This window comes from Pongo abelii, chromosome 6, assembly GCF_028885655.2.
Source record: "Pongo abelii isolate AG06213 chromosome 6, NHGRI_mPonAbe1-v2.0_pri, whole genome shotgun sequence".
Lineage (NCBI taxonomy): Eukaryota > Metazoa > Chordata > Mammalia > Primates > Hominidae > Pongo > Pongo abelii.
The window spans coordinates 15,376,715-15,396,582 of record NC_071991.2 but is presented as its reverse complement, the minus strand read 5'-3'; the positions used below and the strand labels follow the sequence as shown (position 1 = coordinate 15,396,582).

The 19,868-nt window shown below is 47.5% G+C and overlaps 1 protein-coding gene across 30 annotated transcripts in view; it reads right to left on the bottom strand.

Annotated features, from left to right (window-relative positions):
* Positions 1 to 13,189: 13,189 nt before the first annotated feature.
* The window catches only part of LOC100437158 (putative speedy protein E7), a 73,747-nt gene continuing 67,068 nt past the window's right edge, over positions 13,190 to 19,868 (bottom strand). For 29 of the 30 annotated variants that reach the window (XM_024241673.3, XM_063725967.1, XM_063725968.1 and 26 more), the window contains 5 exons: positions 19,293 to 19,351; positions 17,984 to 18,069; positions 15,694 to 15,937; positions 15,467 to 15,571; positions 14,487 to 14,624 (listed from right to left, as the gene is read on the bottom strand). In XM_024241673.3, coding sequence (XP_024097441.2) covers positions 15,512 to 15,571; positions 15,694 to 15,937; positions 17,984 to 18,069; positions 19,293 to 19,351 — 449 coding nt within the window. In that variant the 3' untranslated portion in view covers positions 14,487 to 14,624; positions 15,467 to 15,511. Of the gene's footprint in view, positions 14,625 to 15,466; positions 15,572 to 15,693; positions 15,938 to 17,983; positions 18,070 to 19,292; positions 19,352 to 19,868 lie in introns of all 30 variants that reach the window. The other variant, XM_063725941.1, reaches the window with a different exon arrangement.

Here is a 19,868-nt window from a genome sequence, read left to right as displayed (position 1 = left end):
AAAAAAAAAAAGATGGAGTCTGGGCTATAGGGCCCAAGGTTCTGAATTTCTAACAAGCTCCCGAGAATGCCCAAGTTCCTGGTCCATGGGCCACACTTTCAGTAGAAGGGTTCCAGTAGTATTTCCTGGCCGAAGCCGGTGGCTCATGCCTGTAATCCCAGCGCTTTGGAAGGCAGCAGGCAGATCACCTGAGGTCAGGAGATTGAGACCAGCCTGGCTAACATGGTGAAACCCCGTCTCTACTAAAAATACAAAAATCAGCTGGGCATGGTGGTGCATACTTGTAATCCCAGCTACTTGGGAGTCTGAGGCAGGAGAATCGCTTGAACCCGAGAGGGGGAGGTTGGAGTAAGCTGTGATCGCACCACTGCACTTCAACCTGGGTGACAGAGCAAGACCCTGTCTCAAAAAAATTAAAATACTGGCTGGGCGCAGTGGCTCATGCCTGTAATCCCAGCACTCTGGGAGGCTGAGGGAGTGGATCACCTGAGGTCAGGAGTTCAAGACCAGCCTGGCCAACATGGGGAAACCCTGTCTCTACTAAAAATACAAAAATTAGCCGGGCATGGTAGCAGGCACCTGTAATCCCAGGTACTCAGGAGGCTGTGGCAGGAGAATCGCTTGAACCCAGGAGGTGGAGGTTGCAGTGAGCCGAGATCACGCCACTGCACTGTAGTCTGGGCAACAAAAGGGAAACTCCGTCTCAAAAAAAAAAAGATGTTTATTTATTCAAATGAGGAATGCACACGTACAAAATTCCAAAGGTACAAAAGAGTAAGCTGTTAGACTTTCATGTTTCTCCCCTGTCTCACAGCCACGTTGGTTTGTTCTCCCGAGGGAACAGCTGTTTCCAATTTCTTGTGTGCATTTTCTGAAATGGTTATCCATATACATTCACATCTGGGTGTATATAATTTTTTTTTTTTTTTTTTGAGACAGAGTCTCGCTCTGTCGCCCAGGCTGGAGTGCAGTAGCATGATCTTGGCTCACTGCAAGCTCCGCCTCCCGGGTTCACGCCATTCTCCTGCCTCAGCCTCCCGAGTAGCTGGGACTACAGGCGCCCACCACCACACCCGGCTAATTTTTTGTATTTTTAGCAGGGATGGGGTTTCACCATGTTAGCCAGGATGGTCTTGATATCCTGACCTCGTGATCCGCCTGCCGCTGCCTCCCAAAGTGCTGGGATTACAGGTGTGAACCACCGCACCTGGCCATATAATTTGTTTTTACACAAACTGTATGCCATTTACACTGTTCAGCACCTCACTTTTCTCACTAATGATATATCTTGGAGATTGGCCTCTGTGGGTGCAGGAAGGCTTCCTCAATTTTCATGGCTGCAGAGTCTATGGTATGGAGGTCCACAGTTTATTTTTATTTTTATTTTTTTGGTTTTTTTTTTTGAGACAGGGTCTCACTCTGTCACCCAGGCTGGAGTGCAGGGGCACCATCTCGGCTCACTGCAACCTCCCGGGTTCAAGCTATCCCCCTGCCTCAGCCTCCCTAGTAGCTAGGATTACAGGTGCCCACCACCGTGCCTGGCTAATTTTTGTATTTTTAGTAGAGACGGGGTTTCACCATGTTGGCCAGGCTGTTCTCAAACTCCTGACCTCAGGTGATCTACCCACTTTGGCCTCCCAAAGTGCTGGGATTACAGGCGCAAGCCACCATGCCCGGCCATCATAGTTTATTATAGGTCTCTTCTTTAGGTGGAGATTTTTGTTTTCTTTTCTTTCTTTCTTTTTTTTTTTAACTATTATAGGCAATCCTGGAATAAATATTATTCTGCATTTTGTGATTTATTACATGATTCTGAATCTCAGTATTATAAAGCCTTAGACATCGAGCTACTGGGTCAAATAATGTGCACTTTCAATTTGAATGGATGCTATCAAATCGCCCGCCCTAGTCACTGTGGCAGTGTATGCTGGCATGAGAAAGCCTGACTCCCACGTCCGTAGGGCCAACCCAATGTGTCATCAAGTTCACTGGCTTTTGTCTAAAACACCAGATTTTCAGAACATCTCCAACACTGAGGAGCTACACACCACAGAAGCACCTGGACCCCCTTGTTGAACATCCCCAGGGCTCACCAGCTAGAGGATGACCCTGATGCTAGCCACCACCACCGGCCCTCTCCTATTAACCCAGTTGGCCCAGACAGACCAGTCTTTGAAGCCTCACAGTCTACCCTGACCCCAGGCTACAGAAGCTGGGTCCCAGCCAAAGCCTCAAGACACAACAAGAAGTGACATCAGCAAGATGATGGAATAGGAGGTCCTCTATTCATGTGCTCCCATAGCAACAATAATTTGGCAGTTATCCACAGACAAAGGTGCCTTTAAGATTCAGGTAGAAGGTTGCAAAACCCCAGTAGAGCCCAACACTAAAGATGGCCACAGGTCACACCCAGGTGGCAGGCTCACCAACCATGTTCCCAGCTACAGACCCAGAAATGGTCCCATCCTTGCTGTGAACACGGCTACAGCCCTGTTTGGCCTTTATCCTGCCACCAGCAGCAAAAGACCCAGGAAGAGTCACACCCGTCCATGCCTCAGGTAAGAAACTCCCTGGGAGTTCTCTAGTCACTGGGCACCTGGGGAAGGGGTGAGAGTGTGGGGAAACCAAGTATGATTCTAAAACCCATTCTGACAAACCTTTGGCATTCTCGGGAATCCACTTGATTATTTATGAGGCGTTTACTTTTCATAAATGCTGCCTTCATCAGGGGGTGGAGCAGTCCCCAGGGGGCCAGGAAATATTGTTTGGGAGCTTGATAAAGGCTTTCTGACTGCTTACAAAGCAGTCATGCCACCGCGAGAGTCTAGAATGATGTAGAGATATTCAGATGCCTGCAGACAGCATCTGCAGAAGGGATGTGTTCATTTCAGGCTCCTGTTGAATGGCAGGACCTACTTTCCAAGTCAATTCTTAGCTGCCACATGCAGAACAGTGAATGAGGGGGACACACTAGCAGGAAGTGTGGTTCCCAGGGGACCCCAAGGGAACACAGAGCCTTGTCCACTCAGCCTTGCCTCGTCTCCTGAAGCAGCCCTGACATGCTCCACTGGGGGTCTCAGTTTGAAAAGCACTAAACTAGGCTGGGTGCAGTAGCTCATGCCTATAATCCCAGGGAGGCCGAAGTGGGAGGATCGCTTGAGGCCAGGAGTTTGAGACCAGCCTGGCCAACATTGTGAAATCCCGTCTCTACAAAAATTAGCTGGGCGTGGTGGCGGGCACCTGTAATCCCAGCTACTCAGGAGGCTGAGGCGGGAGAATCGCTTGAACCTGGGAGGCAGAGGTTGCAGTGAGCTGAGATTGCGCCACTGCACTCCAGACTGGGTGACACAGTGAGACTCTATCTCAAAAAAAAAAAAAGAAAAGTATAAGAAACACAGATCACAGATACACACAGGATAATATGGCATGATGATGGAGGCGGAGATTGGAGTGATGCGTCTACAAGCCAAGGAATGCCAAACAGTGCTGGCAGCTGCCAGAAGCTAGAAAGAGGCAAAGAATGCTTCCCTAGAGTCTTCAGAAAGAGCTTGGCCTTGCCATATTACTGGATTTGGATCTCTAGCTCTCAGAACTTGAGAACACAAATTTCTGTTCGTTAAAGCCACCAAGCCTGTGGCAATTTGCTATGGCAGCCCCCAAGAAACTAACACAGCCCCCAAGATACACCCACCCCATGGTGTACAAGCTCCATATAATCTCAGTCACTCCCATGATGTTATATGGCACAGCTGACTAAGAAACAGAGTATCCTTGGTGGGCCTGACCTAATCAGGGGTGACGCTTAATTTTATGTGTCAGCTTGACTGGGATACAGGATAACCAGATAGCTGGTTAAACATTATTTCTGGGTATGTTTTTGGAGGTGTTTCCAGCAGAGATTAGCATTTGAATTGGTGGGCTGAGTAAAGTAGATGGTCCTCCCCAATGTAGGTGGGGATCCTTCAACCCACAGAGGGCACAGAGAACAAAAAGGTGGAGGAAGGTTGACCTCTTTCTCTGTGCTGGCCTGCTTGAGCTCGGGCACCAGTCTTCTCCTGCCTTTGGACTAGGACTTAACAGCATCACATTCCTGGTTCCCAGGCCTCTTTGCATTCACACTGAAATTTATACCACCAGTTTTCCTGGGTCTCCAGCTTGCAGATGGTGGATTGTGGGACTTCTCCACCTCTATAATTGTTTGAGCCAATTCCTTATAATAAATTTCATTTATTATATGAAATTTATATACTACATTTCACAAATATATTTATTATTTATTATATATTTTTATATTTTATTTATATTTGTATATATTAAATATATATTTGTACATTTATATTTTATTATTTTATTATATATTTTTATTAGCATATTTTCATATTATATATTTATTATATGAAATTTATATAATACATTTCATAAATATATATTTATGACATATATTTATGAAACACATATTTATCTATAAATATATAAATAAATAAATATTTATCTATTATCTTTTTCCATTCATGCTGTTATAGCAAAAATATCATAGACTGGGTAAGTTATAAATGACAGAAATTTCTTGCTTATGGTTCCAGAGGCTGGGAAATCCAAGATCAAGGTGCTGGCGGATCTGGCATCTGGTAAGGGCTCACTCTCTGCTTCACTGATGTCACCTTCTTGCTGCAGCCTTATGTGGTAGTGAGGAGAGAGGCCATTTTTCTTACCGTCTCCTGTCTCTGAAGAGAAGAAGGAAGTAAAAGCTGAAAAACAACAGGAATGAAGTCAGTGGCAAGACCAGCCGGTGCCACCGATGACCAGGCCTGAGGTTAAAAGATTAACCCCCTACTCTAACCACATGTGCTCTCAATCTATCACGACCCTTTCACATGGAACCCCTTAGAGTTGTAAGCCCTTAAAAGGGCCAGGAACTCTTTCTTCTGGGAACTCGGATCTTGACACGTGAGTCTGCCGAAGCTCCCAGCTGATTAAATCCACTTCCTTCTTTAACCTGGTGTCTGAGGGATTTTGTCCACAGCTCGTCCTGCTACCGTGGAAGGGGAGAAGCTACCCCGTGCCTCTTTTATAAGGGCACTAATCCCATTCATGGGGACTCCACCCTCGTGACCTAATTACCTTCTTAATATTGCTCACCTCTTAATATTGCTTTGGGGATAGTCCAACCTATGAATTTAAGGGGGATGCAAACATCTGGACACAAACATTGGATCATACTATCTATATCTGTCCTACTGGTTCTGTTTCTCAGGAGAACCGTGGTTAAGACAGAAGTCATGGTCAGGCGTGCTGACTCACACCTGTAATCCCAGCAGTTTGGGAGGCCAAGGTGGGAGGATCACTTGAGGTCAGGGGTTTGAGACCAGCCTGCCCAACATGGCAAAACCCTGTCTCTACAAAAAATACAAAAATTACGCTGGGTGTGGTGGCACACACCTGTAATCCCAGCTACTCGGGAGGTGGAAGCAGGAGAATCACGTATACCTGGAATGTGGAGGTTGCAGTGAGCCGAGATCACACCACTGCACTCCAGCCTGAGCGACAGAGCAAGGTTCTGTCTCAAAAAACAAACAAACAAAAAAAAGACTTCTTCTGTTGAAAGAGATCCAGACCTGGAACTGGGGCTCAGAGAGGAGAACTGTAAACCCAGAGACAGCTTCTCCAGCCCAGTGCCTGGGATTGCAAATAATCCGACTTGTAAATCACAACCCTCCCCACCCCACCACCACACCCCTTCCCTTCTCTCTGAAATATCAACCGGCACCACCAACTCCCCAGGCTCCTCCCAGGAATCACAGGATTGTCAGGAGGTCATGGGGCGCTCACACCTCAGGCCTCAGCAAATGTGAGCTCTGTGTTTCCATGACAGTCCTCTGCGGGCTTCTCTCCTGTTTTGAGCCATTTTTGTTGGTTTTTTATTGTCTTTATTCCTTTTAAAAATGGAGCTCGGAGGAGCTTTTCCAGTACCATTCACAAAAGGCCAGATATTCTGTTGCCACAGAAAGATGTGTAAGGAAGTTTACTAAGAGAATAGATTTTAGGTACTCTTACTAAACAGAAAGAAAAAGAGAAAGAGAGAGAAAGGAAGGAAGGAACGAAGGAAGAAGGAAAGAAGGAAGGATGGAAAGAAGGAAGGAAGGAGGGAGAGAGGGAGGGAAGAAGGAAGGAAGGAAGGGAGAGAGGGAGAGTGAGAGGGAGGGAAGGGAGGGAGGAAGGAAGGGAAGAAGGAAGGAAGGAAGGAAGCAAGGAAGGGAGGGAGGGAGGAAGGGAAAGAATGGAAAGAAAGAAAAAGAGAAAGAAAAGAGAGGGAGGGAGAGAGGAAAAAAGAGAGGGAGGGAGGGGGAGGGGGAGGGAGGAGGAAGAAAAGATGAAAGGGAAGGAAACTATGTTAGATGATAGATGTGTTAATTTTCCTGACTGTAGGAATCACTTCACTACGCATATGTATATCAAAACATCATGTTGTACATCTTAATATATATTATAAATAATAAATTTTTAGGCCAGGCACAGTCGCTCACGCCTGTAATCCCAGCACTTTGGGAGGCAGAGGCAGGCAGATCACGAGGTCAGGAGATCGAGACCATGCTGGCTAACATGGTGAAACCCCGTCTCTACTAAAAAATACAAAAAAATTTAGCTGGGTGTGGTGGCAGGCACCTGTAATCCCAGCTACTCAGGAGGCTAAGGCAGGAGAATGGCGTGAACCCGGGAGGCAGAGCTTGCAGTGAGCCGAGATAGCGCCACTGCACTACAGCCTGGGTGACAGAGCAAGACTCCATCTCAAAAAAAAAAAAAAAAGTTTTTAGGCTGGGCGTGGTTGCTCATGCCTGTAATCCTAGCACTTTGGGAGCCCAAGGGAGATGGGTTGCCTGAGCTCAGGAGTTCGAGACCAGCCTGGGCAACATGGTGAAACCCCATCTCTACTAAAATACAAAAACTTAGCTGGGCATGGTGTTGGGCCCCTGTAATCCCGCTACTCAGGAGGCTGAGGCAGAAGAATTGCTTGAAACCAGGAAGCAGAGGTTGCAGTGAGCCGAGTTCATGCCACTCCACTCCAGCCTGAACAACAGAGAGAGACTCTGTCTCAAAAAAGAAAAATGTTTTTAATTAGCCAGGTGTGATGGTGCATGCCCGTGTCCCAGCTACTTGGGAGGCTGAAGCAGGACGATTGCTTGAGCCTGGGAGGGAGGTCAAGGCTGCAGTGAGCTATGATCACACCCCTGCACTCCAGCCTGGGCAACGGAGGGAGACCCTGTCTGAAAATAAAAAAAGAGGTGGGGGCCTATGACCTCCCCCCTTTAATTTTGGCCCAACCTTAGTAACAGGATAGTCATTGAGTAGGGCCAAAGTGATGTTATGATGGTTTTCAGCCTCCAATTTACAGTCCAAAACATGTATGCGGTGGCCCTGAGCTGTTGTGTAAATGGACTCACTGCCCTGAGGCCACCATGCTGCAAGGAAGCCCAAGATAACCCTAGGATGTGCCCTGAAATGACATGAAGACACATCCCCAGCCAGCCTTCCACTACCCCATCCTTCACTGCCCCATTCTCACCCCCGCCTACCTCCTTACTCCCTCCACCCCTCCATCTGCCTCCAGCCAGAATTGCACAGCCAAGTACTTCCAGAATTACTGGTCCAGAGAAATCATGACAGGCACTAAGTTTGGGGCAATCCATTTAATGCTACTAAGTTGTGGGATGGTTTGTTTGAGCAGCCCCAGATAACAGAACATTCCTTAAGGTCACACGCTAACCAAGCTGTGATTCAAACACTGCCTCTCAAATTCACAAGCAAAAGAGGGGGAATTCCAGTTTAAAATGCCAAAAAGGGCCAGGCGCGGTGGCTCACACCTGTAATCCCAGCACTTTGGGAGGCCGAGGCGGGCGGATCACAAGGTCAGGAGATGGAGACAATCCTGGCTAACCCAGTGAAACCCTGTCTCTACTAAAAACACAAAAAATTAGCTGGGTGTGGTGGTGGGTGCCTGTAGTCCCAGCTACTCGGGAGGCTGAGGCAGGAGAATCGCTTGAACCCGGGAGGCGGAGCTTGCAGTGAGCCAAGATTGTGCCACTGTATTCCAGCCTGGGCGACAGAAGGAGACTCCGTCTCAAAAACAAAAAAAGAAGCCAAAAAGAACCCTTTCTTGCCTTTATTATTTTTCATTTATATATAATAATTGTACATTTATGTAATAATTGTAATAATTTATGGGGTACAGTGTGATATTTCAATATATGTATACAATGTGTAATGATCACATCAGGGTGATTAGAAGATTCATTTCCTCAAACAGTTATCATTTCTTTGTGTTGGGAACATTCAAAATCTGCTCTTCTACCTATTTGAATATAGAAAATAAATTGCTTTGTTTTGTTTTTGAGAAAGAGTCTCCCTCTATCACCCAGGCTGGAGTGCAGTGGTGTGATCTCAGCTCACTGCAACCTCCGCCTCCCGGGTTTAAGCAATTCTCCTGCCTCAGCCTCCCAAATAGATGAGATTACAGGTGCATGCCTCCACTCCAAACTAATTTTTGTATTTTTGGTAGAGATGGGATTTCACCCTGTTGGCCAGGCTTGTCTAGAACTCCTGACCTCAGGTGATCCGCCTGCATTGGCCTCCCAAAGTGCTGAGATTACACGCGTGAGCCACGGAACCTGGCCTCTCCTCTCTAATTCTATGAGATTAACTTTTTTAGCTGCCACATATTAACACAATCATGCGGCATTTGTCTTCTTTTTTTTCTTCATTGAGACAGGGTCTCTTTCTGTCACCCAGGCCGGAGTGCAGTGATGCAATCATAGCTCACTGCAGCCTCGAGCTTCTGGGCTCAAGTGATCCTCCTGCCTCAGCCTTCCTGGTAACTAGAACTATAGGTGCACACCATCACGCCTAGCTAATTTCTTATTTGTATTTTGTGTAGGCATGGGGTTTCGTTCTGTTACCAAAGCTGGTGTCGAACTCCTGGGCTCAAGCAATCCCCACACCTCCACAAAGTGCTGGGATTACAGACACGAGCCACCACACCCAGCCCATTTGTCTTGCTGTGCCTGACTTATTTCACTTAAATAATGGTCTCCAAGCTCACCCGTGTTCCTGCAAATGACAGAATTTCACTCTTCCAAAGAGAATTTTTTTTTTTTTTTTTGAGATGGAGTCTTGCTCTGTCACCCAGGCTGGACTTCAGTGGCACAGTCTCAGCTCACTGCACCCTCCACCTCCCAGGATCAAGCGATTCTCCTGCTTCAGCCTCCCGAGTAGCTGGGATTACAGACTTGCCCCACCAACCCCCACTAATTTTTGTATTTTGTAGAGACGGGTTTCACCACGTGGCCAGGCTAGTCTGAACTCCTGAGCTCAAGCAATCCGCCTGCCTCGGCCTCCCAAAGTGCCAGGATTACAGACGCGAGCCACCGTGTCCAGCCCCAGAGAGAATTTTTAAATCACATGGGCTGTGGGGTCATGTGCCTTGGAGAGAGAAAAACTCTCAGGAAAAAAGAGTAGAAAACCAAACAAACAAAAAAAATAGCAGGAAGACAAAGGGCATGCAGTGTGCTTTCGGTGAGGATTTACACAGGACAGAAACGGTGGGAATGGCTGTGTGGCTTTGGAATGAAAAGTAGATTAATAGAGCTGATCAATGCAAGGCGAGTCTGGATGCACGATGCCATGAAGGATGGCTGTTTTAATGAGGAGAGAGGCTGGGAGAAGTGCCGATAAGGAAACCCAGCTTTCGGGCCCAGACACTGGAGCAGCCTCCACGCTGCCATGATCTGGAAAAAGCTATGGCAGGGTCAAGATCTTTGACCTGTGTGCTCATCATCGGTGCCTCTGTTGGAAAGGCGGCTGCATGCTGCCAGGATAGTAGCAGGTGAGTGGCAGGCTCTGGGGTCTGCAGACCTGATTAGAAAGAGGACAGGGCAGGCCTGCTGGCTGTGCCGCGACAGAAGGCAAATTTATGACTCTGACCACAAAGGAGAGTCCCACGGGGCTGAAGCCTGCCAAGGACTGAGTTCATGAGATTCCCATTCAGCCAGCCCCATGGAGGGGAAGGAGGCGACGAGGGAGCCAGGGAGGGTCCTTGGCTTTTTCCCTTTTCCTTTGGGTCTGAGACTCAGCCTTCCTGGGACAGGCTGGGAGCTGGCCAGCTGGAATAACGTTCTCTCCAGGTCCAAGTGAGCTTAGTCAACTGAGAATGGATGAATGCAGGTGGAGTCCAGCCCCACATTCAAAGTTGAGTACTGGGCTGGGGGGGTCTCTGATTGGTTTAGTATCTGTATGAGTTCCCCATGGCTGCTATAAAAAATTACCACAAATTAAGCTGGGTGTGGTGCCTCACACCTATAATCCCAACAATTTGGGAGGCCAAAGTGGGAGGATTACCTGAGGTCAGGAGTTCAAGAAAAGCCTGGCCGACATGGCAAAACCCCATCTCTACTAAAAATACAAAAATTAGCTGGGTGTGGTGGCACATGCCTGTAATCCCAACTACTCAGGAAGCTGAGGCAGGAGAATTGCTTGAACCCAGAAGGTGGAGGTGGCAGTGAGCTGAGACTGGGCCACTGCACTCCAGCCTGGGCGACAGAGTGAAACTCTGTCTAAAAAAAAAAAATTACTACAAATTTAGTAGTTTATAACAACACAAGTTAGATTTGAAAGCTGGCCAAACACAGTGGTGCATGCCTGTAATCTCAGTGCTTTGTGAGGCCAACGTGGGAGGACCACTGGAAGCTAGGAGTTTGAGACCAGCCTGGGCAACATAGCAAGACCCTGTCTTTACAAAAAATGAAAAAGTTAGCCAGGCATGGTGGCTCACTCCTGTAGTCCCAGCTACTCTGAAGGCTGAAGCGGGAGGATCGATTAAGCCCAGGAGTTTGAGGCTGCAGTGAGCTGAGATCACACCACTGCACTCGAGCCTGGACAACAGAACAAGCCTCTGTCTCAAAAAAAAAAAAAAAAAATTAAGTAATTAATTAATTAAATAAAATTAAATTAAGATTTTAAAATGAGTCAGGCATGGTAATGTGCACCTGTAGTCCCAGCTACTCAGGAGGCTGCGATGGGAGGATTGGTTGAGCCCAGGAGCTGAAGACTGCAGTGAGCTATGGTCACACCACTGCCTTCCAGCCTGGGCAACAGAGTGAGACCCTGCCTCTAAAAAAAAGAAATGTTGAGCCAAAGGTCCCCAAGCAAGCAACAGAGTTTGAACATAAGGTCAGGCCAGCCTCAGGCAGTAGAGCAGGCCATGCACAAAGAACGTCTCATCAAAGGGGACCAATGGAATTTACATTCATGGGTCTGGTCTATTTAAAAGGACAGATTTACTCTACTGACCTCGAAATTATACCTTTGCACTTGCAGGTTCTCCACAGTTTCTTTCTTAGGGTGGGAATGGAGTTGGGTTAGAGGCATCTTTGAGATGCTGTATTAGTTTGCTCAGGCTGCTGTAACAAAATACCACAGACCAGGTGGCTTAAACAACAGAAATTTCTTTTCTCACAGCTCTGGAGGCTGGAAGTCCAAGATCAAGATGTTGGCAGGGGTGGTTTCTCCTGAAGCCTCTCTCCTTGGCTTGCAGATGGCCGCCTTCTTGCTGGCTTCTCACATGGTCTTTCCCCTGTGCACACACCCCTGGTGTCTCTATCTGAATGTCTCAATCTCCTCTTCTTTTTTTTTGAGATGGAGTCTCACTCTGCCACCCAGTCTGGAGTGCAGAGTGCAATGGCACAATCTCAGTTCACTGCAACCTCCGCCTCCCAGGTTCAAGCAATTCTCCTGCCTCAGCCTCCCGAGTAGCTGGGATTATAGACTTGCGCCACCATCCCCCAACTAATTTTTGTATTTTTAGTAGAGACGGGGTTTCACCATGTTGGCCAGGCTGGTCTCAAACTCCTGAGCTCAAGTGATCTGCCCACCTCGGCCTCCCAAAGAGCTGGGATTACAGGCGTGAGCACCGTGCCCACCCGTGCCTCCTCTTTTTTTTTAAGAGACAGAGTCTGACTCTGTCACCCAGGCTAGAGTGCAGTGGTGCAATCATAGCTCACTGCATCCTCGAACTCCTGGGCTCAAACAATCCTCCTGCCTCAGCCTCCTGCGTAGCTGAAACTACATGTGAATGCCACCACACCCAGCTAATTTTTTGTTTGTAGAGATGTAGAGACAAGGATCTTGCTATGTTGCTCAGGCTGGTCTTGAACACCCGACTTCCAGCCCTCCTCCTGCCTCAGCCTCTCAAATTGCTGGGATTACCAGAGTGAGCCACCTCACCCAGCCTCCAGACCTTTTTGAATTCCAGAATTGAAAAGCAATTTTAGATCTATAATATGGTTTTTAGAGGATTGTTGAGGGACTCAACAAGAAACAACAGTGGGGAGAGGAGAGCTTGAACTAACATTTACTGGAAGAAGACAAAGAAATCCTAGGCTGGGTACAGTGGCTCATGCCTGTAATCCCTGCACTTTGGGAGGCCGAGGCAGACAGATCACTTGAGGTCAACAGTTTGAGACCAGCCTGGCCAACATAGTGAAACTCCATCTCTCCTAAAAATACAAAAATTATCCAGGTATAGAAGCACATACCTTTAGTCCCAGCTACTTGGGACGCTGAGGCAGGAGAATTGCTTGAACCCAAGAGGTGGAGGCGGGTGGATCACTTGAAGTCAGGACTGGGAAACCAGCCTGGCCAACATAGTGAAACCTTGTCTCGACTATTTTTACAAAAGTTAATCAGAGGTACAGGCAGGTGCCTGTAGTCCCAGCTACTTGAGAGGCTGAGGCAGGAGAATTCGCTTGAATCCGGAGGTGAAAGTTACAGGGAGCCGAGGTTGTACCACTGCACTCCAGCCTGGGACACAGAGCGAGACTCTGTCTCCAAAGCAAACAAACAAAAAAACCCTGTAGCTTGGGATCAGCCTTCTCTTCTATTGTTTTTCTTTAAAAAATAAAAATTAAAAATAGATGTAGATGCTATGTTGCCTCAAGTGATCCTCCCGCCATGACCTCCAAAACTGCTGGGATTGTAGGTGTGAGCACTGCACTCAGCCTTATGTTTTTGTCTACATAAAAAAAAACACAGGATTATCTTCCAGAGCTAATAAAAATGTTCAAATAACTACAACCTCATTAAGGAAAAATGTCACTTGACAGCAAATAATCAATCCCGACCAATATGGTCACACTCACTGTGAAGGTGAGAAAAGTTCATCTTTATTACGTTTCCCCAAGAGACGCACTCTCTTGTTCTCTTGAAAACACACAGCTCATGCCCTCCTTTAGAACACACATCCTCTTTAAAGTAACATACAAACATGCCAATACAAGGTAAAAAATTACATCTGAATTCTCACATTTCAAACATACACTAAATATCAAATAAACATTTATTTTCACAAGAATTTAGGGGAACTACCACATAGCTATAAATGTAATATACATATGAACTAAGTATCATAGATAAAAAGTATGCTTCCTTCAGCAGCACGTGTAATAATAGATACAAAGATTGAAAGGTAAAAGATTTATGATAAAAAGAATCCACTCTTAAAAAGGAAAACAAAATTATATTTATGTGTATATAACAGTTCTAACACCCATCACATAACTTTATAGAAACAGCGTCTATTCAAAAATACCAGTATTTCCACAATATTTAAAATAATATTTAAAGAAATATTTAAATAAATATTTAATAAATAGTTAAATAAAATAATATTTAAATAATTCTTTGCCAATCTTTTTCAAAATAAACCAATAAAATAGATAGTATATATTAGACATGTTAGTATATATATCTAAGACATGTTAAAAATCACAACTGAATTCTCACAATTCAGTCACAAACCTAAACAGCAAATAAAAATTTCTATGACTAGAATTTAGGGGAACTACCAATAGCTATAAATAGAAGAAATTATTATGGAAGTATCATAGATAAAAAGAGTGCTCGCTTCAGGAGCACATATAATAATACAGAAAAAAATTTAAAGATAATAAAAGATTTAGGATAAAAAGAATTCTCTCTTAAAAATGAAAAGAAAATTATCTTTATGTATATATAATAGCTATAACTCTCATCAAAAAACTATACAGGAAGAGCATGTTTTCAAAAGTACAATTTCCTAACTATTTGAAATAAACCTATTAATAATTCAATGGCTAACATTTTCCAAACAAACCAATAAAATGCATAGTGTGCACGAAGCTATCCATTACAGTCTGTGGCACTCATATTTCATGAAGAATTCTGTGCCAATCTGAGTCCCTGCATTGTGTGTTCAAATCCTCCTGGACTGTGGCAACCAAGTCCCTAAGAAACAGGACCTCCAGGGAGGTTGGAATTCAGCAACATGAAAAGGGAGGTGGTGCCGCAGGAAAGGGTGGAACTGGAAACACTCCTGGTTTCTTACTTTTCTCCAAGGACTCCTAGAAGTACCCCACCCCCCACCCTCCACCCCTGCTCCTAGGAGGACAACGTGATCACTGTATTCAGCTCCATCAAGAACGGTCCAGGTTCTTCCAGATGATCTGCACAAACGGCTCCTCTCCTCCTTCCTGGTGTCTGCCATGAGCATTGGAATAAAGTTCCTGCGGAAAATCCACATCTCCCCTGGGCCCGGTGTTCTGGAAGTGAGAGAGACGCTGTCACACTTCAAGGAGGCAGCTCTCTAGACAGGAAGGTTATTCACATCCCATGTCAAGTCTAACTAGCGTTCAGAGCAATTTTATCTCCTGCCTTTCATTCTGTACCCTGCTTCTGAACCATCGTGTTCAACTGTGATACTCGCACTTCGGTGACCATGACTCCAAAACTCACTTAATACTCCCAAGGTCAGCCCCAGTGATCTGCTTCATAGCGAGGACTTTGGGTGGGTCTGCCCAGGGGGTAGGGCGCCCTCAGAGAATGTGGCTTTGGACTTCATCACAGCTGGGGCCTTTTGTGTCACTTAAGATCTAAACTTGTAACCATGCCAGATGTGTTTCTAATGTGACAACATCACGAACCACGAGTCCAGAAGCCTAATCCCTAATCCTACCTCCCCATGATGAAGTCTCATGCTCTGTGCTCAACGTGGTTAGCTGCACAAGACGTAAACCAAAGCTTCACTGAACCCTCGACCCAAATCGGAACTCAAGTGCATCAATCATAATGAACCTCCTCGAACTCAGTAATTATGATTATTTTTGAGGAAGGGTCTCACTCTGTCTCCTGGGCTGGAGTGCAGTGGCAGGATCAGGGCTCCATGCAGCCCTGACCTCCCAGGCTCCAGCCATCCTCCCGCCTCAGCCTCCTGAGTAGATGGGAGTAGAGATGCTTCCCACATCACCTGGCTAATTTTTGTATTTTTCTGGAGAGGGGATCTCGCCACGTTGCCAGGCTTGAAGCCGGATCAAGCAATTGGGTTCCTCGGATTTCCAAAATACACCCTAATATTCTGCCTTTACCCCGGAGGATGCAGATGTACCTTCTCTCAGGCCGATGACCTCAGGCCTCCACAGTCCCTGGAACTCTAGGAAAGGCGGGCGCGATCTCGCGTCCATACCCAGTGCTCTGGGTCATAAGCCTGGATCTGGAAAAACAAACGCCCTTTGAGAAGACAGGGACTCCCCGGGATACCCCTCTCTCCCCTTATCCAGCCTCCAGCCCACACAATTCCTCCCCACCTCCTCCACCTCCCCAGGCCCCACCCACCTCCTCCAACTCCTCCGGGGAAACCCAAGCCCTGCAGCGCATGGAACAGAAGAACTGGAACCGAAGCTTCTGGAACAAGGCTATCTGAGAGCGGTTCTTCCTGGCCCTCCAGTTCATGGAACGGCATAACCAGAACCGACGCTTATGGAGCAAGGGTATGTGAGAGCGGGTCTTCCCGTACAGGAAGTAAAAGATGTTTTCTTTGGGGGCCTCGTCGTCCTCCTCCATGTCATTGGCCAGATAGCTGAGGACAGAAATCAGGTTGCTGCTCAGGGGCACCACCAGGAGAGATCTCCGGCTGAGGTCAGCTTCCCAGAGAGGAAGGTAAGGGACCGTCCCTAGCTCAGGAGTGGCACCCACCCTGCAGAGAGCCACGCCTTCCTCAGGAGGGCTCTGCTGAACAGAGACCTGATCAAGGGCATCTCCCACCCCTTCAGGATGGAGACAAAAACCCAACTGGTGGCCGAGTGTGGTGGCTTATGCCTGGAATCCCAGCACATTGGGAGGCCGAAGCAGGATCACTTGAGGCCAGGAGTTTGAGATGGGCCTGGGCAACATAGCAAGACTCTCATCTCTATTAAAAATATAAGAAATATGCCAGACGCGATGGTTCATGCCTGTAATCCCAGCACTTTAGAAGGCTGAAGCAGGTGGATCGCTTGCGACCAGGAGTTGGAGACCAGCCTGGTCAACACGGAGAAACCCCATCTATACTAAAAATATGAAAATCGGCCTGGTGCGCTGGCATACGCGTTAGTCCTAGCTACTCAGGAGGCTGAAGCATAAGAATTGTGTGAACCCAGGAGGCGGAGGTTGCAGTGAGTCGAGATTGGGCCACTCCATTCCAGCCTGAGAGGCAGAGCAAGACTCTGTCTCAATAAACAAACAAACAAACAAACAAACTGTCCAGGTGTGGTGGCACAGCCCTGTAGTCGGAGCTAATCAAGAAGCTGAGGTGGGAGGATCACTTGAGCCCAGGATATGGAGGCTGCAGTGAGCTATGATCTCACCACTGCACTCCAGCTTGCGGGACAGGGCAAGTCTGTCTCAAAAAAATAAAAGAAATTGAATACATTGATATTTTGCCAGGACCCTGCCTTCTACAGGCATCTAGTCTAATGGGACTGGGAGTAATCAAGGCAGATGACCTAATCCCAGTGTCCAGGATGTAACTGGAGAGCTACGGGCATGCAGAAGTTGGAAGATGATGGAAGGCATCACAGAGGCTGTGGGGTGAATTGACTTCAAGGAATGAGTCCTTCCCTTCAGAACCACGTGTGCGAGACACCCACACAGAAAACACAAACACAAAGTCGAGTGGAGGGCATTTGGAAGGAGCAGTGAAGCCACGCCAGGAAACACCAAGATGGCGAGCCAGTGTGCTTGTAGAGATTGTAGAGAGGGTGGAATTGGCACTGTGGACCCTGGCCTCGATAGAGAAAGACATCAGCTAAGGAAGTTGTTCAGGTGGGCAGTGAGGTTGTCGTGCTTTGGAAAGATGCTCAGGCTGCACTAGGAAGCCCCCTGGCTTGGGGAGAGACTCAAGGAGACCCCAGCAGGGAGCATTTGACAGTGGATTCGAGTGATGCAAGGGGGACCTGAACTGTGGCCTCTGTCATGGGAACCCAGAGGAGGTCGACGGCATTTGCGGTTGATGTGGGAATGAGAGAGAGAAAGGAACCAGAAACGTCTGCTTGCTGGAGGAAGCGTCATGTCCGCTCCTCCACTCCTTTTCTTTTCCCCTTAGGAGCAGTTTATTGTTCCTTTTGTTTTATTCTTTTATTTGTACACTGGCATTGGAGTTTGGTTTTTTGGCTTTTTTTTTTTTTTTTTTTTTTTTGAGATGCAGTCTTGATCTGTCGCCCAGGCTGGAGTGCAGTGGCTCAACCTTAGCTCACTGCAGCCTCCACCTTCTGGGTCCAAAGGGTTCTCTTGCCTCAGCCTCCCGAGTAGCTGGGATTACAGGTGCACACCACCACGCCCAGCAATTTTTTCTATTTTTAGTAGAGACAGGGTTTGGCCACGTTGGCCAGGCTGGTCTCGAACTCCTGACCACAGGTGATCCGCTTGCCTCGGCCTCCCAAAGTGCTGGGATTACAGTCGTGAGCCAGCACGCCCAGCCTGAGTTTCTTTTTAGAAACAACAGTCTAAGAGAGTATAATCCTGTCTTTTCTGTACCCAGAGTAAAGAGGACAAACAGGTGAAAGAATAAAGGAAAGGCTGGAATCCAGTTTCCCCCGCTGTCCCAGGGCATTGGGTGTTGATGGCTAGGAGGCAGCAAACCACTCACAGAGCCAGGAAGAAGTGGATGCGTTGGTATTGCCCGGAGGGGAGGCCGGCCCGGCTAAAATACGCTATGACCATAGCCAGGAGATACTGATGGAGAGAAAGGAACAGAGAGAGGGAGAGGTCACATCTTGGAAGAGGAAGATTGTGGAGAGGGGAGATGAGGGTCTGGGGAGGGGCTGCCCGTCAGAGAAGGGACCTCAGTATTGGGGTGACTGTACACATTTGGAAATTGCGGGGTGGAGGGGTATTCGAAGGTCGGATGCAAATCCGAGAAGCCTGAGGAAGGGTTTTGGGTGATGCTCCCGGGATGGTGGGCTCCGATGGGATCTTTGGAGGGGGTGTGTCTAGGTTGGCTGGTCTCAGGAGGGCCTTTTGTGTGCCAGGCACAGAACTGTCCCAAAGAGCTGAGAGTAGAGGGGCCAGGCATTTCAGGGCTGCAGCCAGACTGTGGCCCAGAGCTCAGATCCCAAAGGACCCATAGGAGAGGCAGGGGCCATTCATTCACTCTGCAAGAGACCAGCAGAGTCCTGAGGGAGATGCTGACAAATCATAAAAGATCAAGAATGGCCGGGAGTGGCAGCTCAAGCCTCTGATCCCAGTACTTTGAGAGGTGGAGATAGGAGGATCACATGAGCCCGACAGTTGGAGAACAACTTGGGCAACATAGCAAGACCCTATTTCTACAAAGATTTCAAAAATTAGTTGAGCATGGTGGCATGTGCCTAGTCCCAGCTCCTCAGGAGGCTGAGGAAAGAGGATTGCTTGAGCCCAGGAATTAGAGGCTGCAATGAGCTATGATCATGCCACTGCACTCCATCCTGGGGAGCAGAGCTAGACTCTATCTCAGAAAAAAAATTTGTAGGTGCCAAGACTCAAGACCATGGCAGCTGGTCAGGCACAGTGGCTGATGTCTATAATCTCAGCACTTTGGGAGGCCAAGGCGGGTGGATCCCCTGAGGTCAGGTGTTCAGGACCAACCTGGCCAACATGGCAAAACCCCGTCTCTACTAAAAACACAAAAATTAGCCAGGCATGGTGGTTCATGTCTGTAACACCAGCTGCTTGGAGGCTGAGGTAGGAGAATCACTTGAAACTGGGAGGCGTCGGCTGCAGTGAGTCAAGATGGAGACACTGCCCTCCAGCCTGGGCAACAAGCAAGACTCTGTCTCACAAAAAAAAAAAAAAAAAAAAAAAAAGACTGGAGGAGCATCTGGTGGGAGGTGGTGGAGGGAGAACTGTGGGTTTGGAAGCTGAACCCTCTCCCCAGCCATGCATTGGAACAGGAACAGTTACATGGAGAACAAACTTACCTTGTCTGACACCCTCAGATCTTTGTCCCAGGCCAGGAATCTTTTAATGACAGGATCCTCTGTGATTAGAGAGCAGATGTCAGCGTGAGAAGCAGGACAGGGTTTCCGTGGGAGTAGCAGGGCAGCGAGGAGAAGTGTGCCTCCCGGGGGGAAGTCTCAGGATTGTGGCCACACGTGAGGTGGATGGGAGAGGGGGAGAATGACTTTCACTGGGCAAGGGAGAGAGGCTCCTGCTCTGAGACTCCCCTGAGAAGAGACCAAAGGAGGCCCTGGGTGTGAGAATCTACAGGAGGTAGAGCTGGGAATAAGCCAGGACCCCCTCCAGCAGACACGGAGGAACCACTGCAGAGTCATAAAGGAATTCCCATCATTTCCTCATGAGACAGTCACATCAGGGTGTGACCATGGCCTTGGTATCCCCCACTATGGATGGAGACACTTAGGTTTAGAAAAGTCAGTAAGAGACATTAAGTTTCAGAGGGCACAGCTGAAACCACTTTGTTTATTGATTTTGTTTTTATTTGATTTTTATTTTTATTTATTAATTTATTTTGAGACAGAGTCTCGCTATGTGGG